Genomic DNA, 9,986 nt, shown 5'->3' on the forward strand with positions numbered 1-9,986 from the left:
GCAGGAGTCCCCTCCAGGCCACACCCACACTGCTGCCCGATGGCCCTTCTAAGTAGAAGCCTGGTCGGGGGACATGCTGTGGATCTGTCTTTCCAGCTGCTGTCCGTGCAGCCCCGGGCCCTGGACCCTAGCTGCCTTGCTGCTGTCCCCTCGGGGGTGGCCCCTCCACACTCAGACCTTTGCGTGCTTGCGCCCCCTGGGGGAAAGCGGGCCTCCTCCTCCCGTTGCCTGGGGAACGGCAGTGTGGGGTGTGCGCCAGCCGGTCCTATGGGCCTCTGACCTCCATCGCAGTTGTGTGTGTTCCCGTGGGCAGTCTTGCCTGCCCTCTGTCCCTGGTCGTCGGTTCGGTGTGCCAACATGTGACTCAGCAAGAGTGTGTGAGCTCAGGTCCGGGAGAGCTGGCTCGGTTGTTTGGACTCTGCGTGCGTGACCACGTCTGAAGCCCGTGCGGGTCGGACAGCGCAGTGGGCCTGACACCTGCGTGCTATGCCCCGCAGGCCGAGAGTGGTCCGACTGGTCCAGCGAGCTGCGCATCCCGGGGGACGAGCTCAAGTGGAAGTTTATCAGTGACGGGTCTGTGAACGGCTGGGGCTGGCGCTTCACGGTCTACCCCATCATGCCGGCCGCAGGTGAGGGGCCGACAGCCGTCCTGGTTCTCACGTAGGGCCTGGGGTCCACCGTCCCCTGCTGCAGTGGGAGCCACCCCGGCCCCCCCAGCCACGCAGAGCGGCCCGCGTGTCCGCTTTGCATCCTCGCCAGCGGGAGAGTGCGGTGCTGCTGCGGTGCTTAGGCCGGCGGCTTTGCAGCGATGTCTGCGTGCGCGTGCAGTTACGTGACGCGGACGGTGGCGTCCAGGTGGACCGGGCCCTTCCTTGTTGGTCACGTGTACGCGAGTCTCCTCGTGGGGGAGCCCTCGCCCTGCCTGGCGCGGGGACGTTGACAGCGTTCATTCCTCAGGCCCTAAGGACCTCCTTTCCGACCGCTGCGTCCTGTCCTGTCCGTCCATGGACTTGGTGACGTGTCTGTTGGACTTCCGGCTCAATCTTGCCTCAAACAGAAGCATCGTCCCTCGCCTGGCGGCGTCGCTAGCAGCATGCGCACAGCTGAGTGCCTTAGGTGAGTGGCACCCATGGCACCGTGACAGTGTCCTCGGGGAACAGCACTCAGGCCCCTGACGGTTTCTGTCTGCTCACCGCAGCCGCCAGCCACAGGATGTGGGCCCTGCAGAGACTGAGGAAGCTGCTGACCACCGAGTTCGGGCAGTCCATCCACATCCACCGGCTGCTGGGCGACCACGACGCGGAGAGCAGGGCTCTGGTACGGAGCGGGGCGCGTCCGGACGCTGGCCCTGTGGGACGCGGCGTGGCCCTAGTGGAAACGGCTCACTCGCGGGGCGGAGTTGCTCCCTCCCACGAGAGAGCGAGGCAGCCTTGCCACGTGCGGACCCCCCGCGCACCCCCCCCCCCACTCCCATTGCCACACGTCCCGAGTGCAGGCTGGCGTTTGATTTAAAAATGGCGACGTGCGGGCGGCTGTGAGCACAGGGCTGTCCGCTGGGCTTCAGGAGTCTGACTCAGAATGTCCCATCTCGCTGACGAGGTGGTCACAGCTGAAGGATGTCGACCCCGACCCTGTGGGGAGGCAGGGTGTGGCCAGAGCACTGCGTGGCCAGAGAACCGCCCAGGAGGCGGGTGCTCAGCTCCCTGTTCTTCGTGGGGTGCCCGCCTGTCCTTTGGGGCTTTTCCTCCTCTGAAAACACCAGCGCGTGGTTGGAGGCGGGAGAGCGACTCAGGCCCGCCCCGCGGCTCCCCTGTCCCGCAGAGCTTCACAGGCAGCGCCCTGGCCGCGCTGGTGAAAGGGCTCCCCGAGGCCCTGCAGAGGCAGTTTGAGTACGAGGACCCCGTCGTGAGAGGCGGCAAGCAGCTGCTGCACAGCCCGTTCTTCAAGGTGACCTGGGCCCAGCCCAAGGTGCTGGGGACGGGTGGTGCTCCCTCGGGCACGGGGCAGGGGTGCAGGACTGGGCCGCAAAAGCTTCCAAACAGGGCTGCGACCCACGCCCGCCCCGTGAGGGCGGCCTGCTCTGCGACGCGGGGGTGCGGGCCGCGCGCATCGCTGGGGGCTGGGCAGGGACTAGCCACGCCGCTGGCCATGGCAAAGCGCTCGCGGGGCACGGGGCGCGTGGTGCTTGGTCTGGGTTAGGGAGCCCCAGGACGAGGCCCGGCGGAAAGGACAGCCTGCGACGGTGGCCGTCGGGCACTCGGGGTTGGGGAAGTGGAGCGTTGGCTGCCTCTCTGAGTGTCCCTGTGTGGTTAATTTTTGGTGGCTGCAGGTCCTGGTGGCTCTGGCTTGTGACCTGGAGCTCGACACCCTGCCTTGCTGTGCCGAGACGCACAAGTGGGCCTGGTTCCGAAGATACTGCATGGCCTCCCGCGTCGCCGTGGCCCTGGACAGAAGGGCGCCGCTGCCCCGTGTGTTTCTCGATGAGGTACTGCGCGTCGCTACGGGTCACTTTGGGGAGGCAGAGACGCGTTCGTTCCATGGCAGTGCAAAACAACCCTCACACTGTGACACGGCGACGTGTCTCTGGCCGGGAATTACCGTAACGAACAGAGCACATGGGGGAAAATGGTTCAGCCGATTCCCGTTGAGGGGTCGTTTCAGTGGAGCCGGAACGACACTGGCCGCATCTCAATGTCTGAGGCTTCACGCAGTCGTTGCTTCCGTTACCGCCGTGAAGTCGCAGAGCTGATGCCGCCATCCCCCCCATCCTCAGGTGGCGTTCCTTCTGCCTGCTCCCCCTCACGGGGTCGCCGTCACGCTAGAGAGGCGAGTGTTCGGTCCATAATCTCATGCATTTGCTGTCGCTGCCTAGGTGGCCAAGAAGATCCGTGAGCTGATGGCGGACAGTGAGAGCCTGGACGTTTTGCACGAGAGCCACAGCGTCTTCAGGAGGGAGCAGGATGAGCAGCTGGTGCAGTGGATGAACAGGTAGCTCCGTCACGGACAGGGAGGGGTGGTGTGGCGGGCACGCATGCACTGTCGCCCCGTGCTCATGTCCGCTTTGCTTTTGTCGTAGGCGGCCAGATGACTGGACCCTTTCTGCCGGCGGCAGTGGCACTGTGTACGGCTGGGGACATAACCACAGGGGACAGCTTGGGGGCGTCGAAGGCGCAAAAGTCAAAGTCCCCACCCCGTGCGAGGCCCTGGCGGCACTCAGGCCGGCGCAGTTGATTGGCGGGGAGCAGACTCTGTTTGCAGTGACCGCTGATGGGAAGGTGAGGACGTGTTTCGGCGTCTCGCTGGCATGAAAGCTGAGACAGCCGAGGCCTCGGCGCATTGGTTGGTTCCCAGCCAGACGCCATCTCCAGATCTGTAGTGCCGGCGGCATGCTGGAAGCAGTTACTCTAAAGCAGCGGTCCCCACCCTTTCTGGCACTAGAGACCAGTGCTTCTATGACAATCTAATGCCCGAGGATCTGAGGTGGAGCTGAGGTGGCGATGCCAGCGCTGGGGAGCAGCCGCAAATACAGATGAGGCTACTTAGGTCGCTCGTCCGCCACTCACCTCCTGCTGGGCGGCCCGGTTCCTAACAGGCCACGGACCAGTACCGGTCTGCAGCCCCGGGGGTTGAGGACCCCTGCTCTACGATATTTCTGTGCGATCCTTCCTGTGTTCGGTAGCTTTAGTTTTTATTTTGAAGTACAGTATACAAACAAGCGTATTATGATTACTAAGTAGTCAATAATTCATTAGACGTCTTCCAATTATTTTCGCTGCTGCAATGCTTTTAAAAAACTGAGTGCTGCTGGCGCATGGATGTAATTGACGTTTATGTATCGACTTGGTGTCTTGCTGATTCATCCTGCTCTTTTTTTATTAACGTTTTTCAAGAGTTTCTGTGTTTTCTTACAGAGAGCTGTAACTTGTAAATGAAGGGGCTCCACTCTGGTCTCCATCTGGGAGAACGGGGGCTTATTGCTGGGTGGGGTGCAGGGTCACGCTGACAGGGTCACACCTGGGTCCAGTTCGCAAAGGAAATCTCTGACTGAACGTCACACACCCACATGGGGCTTTGGCGGATGTCCTTTATCAGAGTAAGGAAGTCCCCTTCCGTTTCTGTGCGTTAGTGGATACTGACTTTTGTCATATACTTTCTGCATTCAAAAATATCTACGTAGATGTTTTCTCCTATAGTGGGTTGTCACAGCGAACTGGACTAATTATCTCGCAGTATTAATTACTTCCTAGACTAGAGGTGGCTCGGCCCAGCCCGGCCCTCCAGCCCACTCTCCTACCAGGCATCTGGGTTTTTAATTTCAATAATCATTTTTTGAATTTCTGGAAGTTCTGCTTTGGGTTATTGTAGCCTCCTATTCCTTAGGGATACGTTCCAGCTTTTATTTCTTTGGACATAACATGAAACTGTCGTCCTGCTGATGCTCACTCGTCGTTCTTTCTTTCCTCTTGTGTGATGTGAATTTTTAAATGCCGCCCCCCATAGAAAAATTATAAATATATTTGAGCTCACCATTTTCCTTAGAAAATTTTATGTAGAACTTCTTTGAGGCCTAATTTGAAATCAGTCATGGAAGAATTTGTAACCCTTGGCTCTTACGAGCCTGAGACACTGTAAATTAAATTCTCTCCCTGAGGAATCTGGGGCACTCAGTGTAAATTCAGACTGAAAACCAGCGTGACGATCCGCGTTTGTGGTCCCGCGTTCTTCGGAGAGATTCCCCCTCTCGGTGCTCAGGCGGACAAAGGTGGTGTTCCCTGAGCTCTTCCTGGTTCTCACTACAGTCCGTGTGAGGGGACAGCCCCTCGCAGCCCAGCTGCCCGTGGGCCTCCTTTTAGGGACTTTGCCCCCCAGCCCGTTCGCTCGACACCCTCAGACCAGATGCCGGGCAAGCTAGCCCCCCAAGGTCTTGGTTTCACTTCCTCTTTTCGTCCTGAGCTCTCCTCACTCTACAGCCACGCATCGGAAACAGTGCGAAACAGCATTTAAATTTACTGACTTACTTACTTAAACTTTTTTTATTTTAATTTTTTAGTTTTTTTAGTATTTAGATTTTTATGAGGTTTGACATATATTTGGAAATGGCAGTCTGATTTTTAAAATTAACGAAAGGTGTTTTGTATCCCCAAACACTACCCACTTAGAGTAAAGAAAATTAGCGTATTCTGCTATGTGCTGAAATAGTAAATGTATTTATAATTTTTCTATGAGTGAAATCCGATGTCCACGTTGCTTTTTCTCGTGTAGCTGTATGCCACTGGATATGGTGCCGGCGGCCGGCTAGGAATTGGGGGCACGGAGTCGGTCTCTACCCCAACATTACTCGAATCCATTCAGCACGTGTTTATTAAGAAAGTGGCCGTGAACTCAGGAGGGAAGCACTGCCTCGCCCTGTCTTCGGAGGGAGAAGTTTACTCGTGGGGCGAGGCAGAGGACGGGAAGCTGGGCCACGGCAACAGAAGGTATGATGAGAACACGTAATTTCCACGTTACGTTTCCTCGTTTCTTCGTTCTAATGCGTGCGTGGTCTGTTGGCACTTTCCTTCTCAGAACGACTTTGGTAGCGAGTTGAGTGGTAACGACTCGTTTGGCAGGAGTAAGTTCACGTGACGGCGTGTGTCGTCTTGCCCACCTGACGCCTCTACTCGGGGGGAAATCAGTTCTGAGTTTCTGATTTCCAAGTACGAAGCACAGTGAGCTTCCTTTCATCCTCTTTCCAAATCCCCTTGCCCTGGTCCGAGTTACCTGCTGAGTCACAGCTGGCACTGCGTGTGTGACACTAAGAAAACTGAATACGGGGGGGATGGCAAGTGAGGGTGACAGGGCACACACGACGGTTGTTTTAAACAAAGCAACTACGCCTAGTAGTTTTTAAAAATTAATGAGAACGCCCCGCCAAGTTGGGGCAACAGCGACTTTTGTATCTGAAATCACAAAAGCAGCAGGCGCAGGATGGAAAACAGCGCGAAAGACGTCGGGGGCGGGCAGGCCGCACGCGCCTGCGCCGACGGGCAGGGCTGCGAGGCGCGGCGCCCACGAGCGCTGGAAGGACAGCCCCGGAGCCCACGGGAGGCGAGGGTGGGGGCCTGTCCCCAGAGCCTCGCGACGCGCAGAGGTGGGGCCTTCGCCGTGAACGAGCCGCTGCTCCGGTTGCCCCTGCAGGGCCGAAACCGCTCACAGGCCACCCGGCCCTCCTGCCTCTGTTGAACATGGCACGCCAGACACCACACGACGATGCTCAGCCTCCTCGTCCCTTCAGGAATCACCAGCCCCGCGTCTCGCCGGTGGTGCTCGGACAACGGTGAGTTCCCAGACGCGGAACAGTGGAGCTGGGCCCTCTTCACGCCACTCACGAGAATTCACTCAGAAGGGGTTAAAGACCGAAACGCGACACCTGAAGCCATAGGCCGCCTAGAAGAAAACGCAGGGAAGAGCTCCCGACGCGGGTCTTGGCCGTGACTTTTTCGCCAGGATGCCACAGGCATAAGCAGGAAGCAAAAATGGGAGAAAAATCAAAGGAAACAGTTCTGTTCTTTGAGGAAGCCAGCATGATCAATGAGACCTCTGTCCGATCAAGAAAAAAAGAACATGCGAATGAGGGCGGCATCAGGGACGAGGGCGTGGCCGGCACCAGCACGGGTAGTGACTGAGAGATGAGGAATAACAACTTTATGCAGACAGATTAAACTTCTTACATGAAATGGACAAGTTCCTCAGAGGACACACGGTTTAACGCTCACCCAGAAAGAAACAGGTGGTCGAAGCCCCGCCGTGTCTGTTAAAGAAATTGAATTTCCCACAAATGAATCTGCAGGACCCGATGGCCGGTGATTCCCATCACGGGAAAGGACAGGGCACACTGGTTCTTCACAGACCAGCTCAAAAAAACAAGGACGGAATTATCCCCAATTCAGTTTCCCCCCCCAAGGACAGCCTTATTCTTGTATCGAAACCAGAATCAGACGTTAGGAAAATACAGAACGTGAACAGGGATGTGAGGATTCTTAAGACTGTAGAGAATCAAATCCAACAGTCAGTGCAGAGCAGGGCGACGGGACACGGCGGTGAGGTCTGCGCTGGCTGCTGCACCGTCGTTTCCCCTCCAGACGAGGACTCGACGTGAAGAGCACCGTGTGGTCGTCCCGCAGACGAGGCGAGGAGCACGCGGCAGATTCCAGCTTCTGTTTGTGCCGAAAACGTGCAGCAGCCCAGGGGGACAGGCACGCCTTGTTCTCAGTGCACGTCACGGACGCTGTGTTTTTCATTTATTTATTTATTAAAAAATTGAAGGCAAGACCCTCCACCCCCGAAAAGGTTGTGACTCGCTTCACGGTGATACTTGCTCTGTCGCGGTGGTCTGTGGTGGACCCGCAGCGTCTCCGAGGCGTGTCTGCGGCAGAGAGCTCCCTACCTGGTAAAACGGCGTTCGGGTCAGACCCAGAGCCACAGGCGCTTGTGGTGACGGGCTGAACGTTCTTTCCCAAAAAAAAAGGGAGCAAGGCAAGGATTCTGCTTGTCACCTCTCTCTTCAGCGTTGGGCCACAGGTTTAGCGAGTACAGGACGGCGATACAGAGAGATGAGAGTCACTCAGGCCGGGGCAAGAATGGTGGCTGCGTGCTTACCCACAGCGTGGCCGATTATGCACAAAATCCCTACTAGAATCAATAAGTGATATCAGCTGGGTCGCAGGATAAAAGACCAGTTAGTAAAAGTCAGTTGTGTGTATTTATACTTAGACATGTGCAAACAGAAACTGAAATTTTAAAATACCATTTACAGCACCCTCCTCCCTAAATTGAAATAATAAGTGATGAATTTGGTCAAAAAATGTGGACGACTTACAGACAGAAAGCTACAAAGTATTGCTGAGAGAAATTTTAAGAGACCTGACATCGTGGAGGAGTATAGTGTGTAAAATTTTTTTGATTTGTCGGTTTTCTCCAAAATTAACCTGTAGGTTCAACCCCTTCCCAATCAGAATTTCTGTAGAAATCGACAAGCTGATTATAAAACTCCTGGAAAGGGGAAGTGCCTAGAACAGTTTAAGCAGCTTTGGCAATGAGGGGCAGAGCCGGAGGGATTGGCACGTTCCGACTTCAGGCCTCATTTAAAGCTACAGTGATCGTGACAGTTGGTATTGGTGTAAAGAGAAAGAAATGTGTCAGTGGAGTGTGGAACGTGAAATGATTTCTCCTTCACAATTTCCATGCACAGTTTGCAAAAGTGCCCAGTTTTCTGGAGAAAAGATAGTCTTTTAATGAATGGTTTTGAACAGTTGGATAACCGTATGGCAAACAGGGAACTTAAATTCTTGCACCATATCAAATGATTCCTAGTCAAAGATGTAACACTGAAAACTAGAGAAAACCTTTGTGACCTTAAGTCAAACAGAGGTTTTTAGACAGAACTCCGAAAGCACAATCCAATAAAGAAAAATAGGATGAGTTGGACTTTATGAAATTTGTGAGCTTTTCTCTCTGAAAGACACTCTCGACCGAAAGGACGAGCTGCAGATGGGGACGCGCGTTTCCGATCTCGTGTGTGAGCTCTCACGTCCAAAATCACGAGAGCGCGTTCAAAACGCATGGACACGGACACGAGCTTTTATTGCTACGTTGTAGGCTCATTGACACCCAGACGATAAAACCACTCGAAAGAAACGTAGATTCACAGCAAGCAGGGGTGGCGACCTGTTTCGGTCAGAGGCCAAGTGGGAATAAACGTCGTCGGCCAGCCAGGTGCAGTCTCTGGCTTATGCGTTTCTTTCAGGTTCTTTTTTAAACAACTTTTTAAAAAAAAACATAAAACCCATTCTCAGCCCCCTGGCCTTTGAAAAACAGGCCATGGGCCAGACCGGGCCCCTGTGTGACTTCTTCTTCCCACCCGATTTAGCCCGAAAGCCTCCTAGTCCTGGCACAGGGCGACTTCCTGTGAGGAGAGATGGTGGGAAATGACATTTTGGGTTCAGGTCTGAACGTTTTTTCTTGATTGGTGTATAACTCAATTTGAAAGGTGTAGACTGAGAAACGTTGAATCAGTGAGCAGCAAACCAGAAGCCTAACGTTGTCGATGTGCAGGAATTAGAGTGCATTTCACTCGTCTTCGGTGACCTTTTCGCAGCCCGTGTGACCGCCCTCGTGTCATCGAGTCTCTGAGGGGCATCGAAGTGGTTGACGTTGCTGCCGGTGGAGCCCACAGCGCCTGTGTCACCGCGGCAGGGGGCCTGTACACGTGGGGCAAGGGCCGGTACGGCCGTCTGGGGCACAGCGACAGCGAGGACCAGCTGAAGCCCAAGCTGGTGAGGGGGCGCGGGGCGGGCCGGAGGGGCGGCTCACCGCTGTCGCCATAGCTTCGCCAAGTTACAAGTACTTCCCGCTCCAGGTCCTGCTTCGTTTCAGGGCTGGCGGTCACTTAGTTTTCTTTCTTGTCCCACGGGGCCAGTGAAGTGACCTGTTCTCTGTAGAGATGGAGCGGGCGCCCTGCTCGGAGCGGCCCGTGCCCGGAGCGCCCCTCCCGTCGCTCTTGTAACTCCGGGCCCTCTCCTCAGGTGGAGGCGCTGCAGGGCCACCGGGTGGTCGACGTTGCCTGTGGCAGTGGAGACGCTCAGACCCTGTGCCTCACGGAGGACGACACCGTGTGGTCCTGGGGCGACGGGGACTACGGCAAGCTCGGCAGGGGCGGCAGCGACGGCTGCAAGGTGCCCATGAAGGTATCCCTGTCTCTGGCTTCCCGGGTGGTCGGACCGCGCCCACTGCTGCTCGGCGGGAGACGACGTGGGCGTTTGGGTCAAAGCGAGCGGCAGGCCCAGAGGGACTGAAATGTCTCGGTGCTGCCTGTGCTCTCGCGGAACGCCGCGTCACCTGGCGGGCGGCGTGGAGCCTGTGGCTGCCGGCAGCGGAGGCCGCTGCACGGAGGAGGCTGGCAGACCTTTCGCCTGCGTCGGTTTACGGGGGTCTCTGGCTGGGGACCG

The 9,986-nt window shown here is 56.3% G+C and overlaps 1 protein-coding gene across 1 annotated transcript in view; it reads left to right on the forward strand.

Annotated features, from left to right (window-relative positions):
* The window catches only part of LOC102887399 (E3 ubiquitin-protein ligase HERC2), a 114,318-nt gene that overhangs the window by 92,420 nt on the left and 11,912 nt on the right, over positions 1 to 9,986 (forward strand). Inside the window, exons 67-76 of the mRNA XM_025043506.1 lie at positions 498 to 629; positions 958 to 1,116; positions 1,199 to 1,317; positions 1,822 to 1,947; positions 2,330 to 2,485; positions 2,873 to 2,988; positions 3,077 to 3,275; positions 5,263 to 5,477; positions 9,137 to 9,314; positions 9,564 to 9,725. Of these exons, the coding sequence (XP_024899274.1) occupies positions 498 to 629; positions 958 to 1,116; positions 1,199 to 1,317; positions 1,822 to 1,947; positions 2,330 to 2,485; positions 2,873 to 2,988; positions 3,077 to 3,275; positions 5,263 to 5,477; positions 9,137 to 9,314; positions 9,564 to 9,725 (1,562 nt within the window). The remainder of the gene's footprint in view (positions 1 to 497; positions 630 to 957; positions 1,117 to 1,198; positions 1,318 to 1,821; positions 1,948 to 2,329; positions 2,486 to 2,872; positions 2,989 to 3,076; positions 3,276 to 5,262; positions 5,478 to 9,136; positions 9,315 to 9,563; positions 9,726 to 9,986) is intronic.

Source organism: Pteropus alecto, unplaced genomic scaffold (genome assembly GCF_000325575.1).
Source record: "Pteropus alecto unplaced genomic scaffold, ASM32557v1 scaffold102, whole genome shotgun sequence".
In the NCBI taxonomy this organism is placed as follows: domain Eukaryota; kingdom Metazoa; phylum Chordata; class Mammalia; order Chiroptera; family Pteropodidae; genus Pteropus; species Pteropus alecto.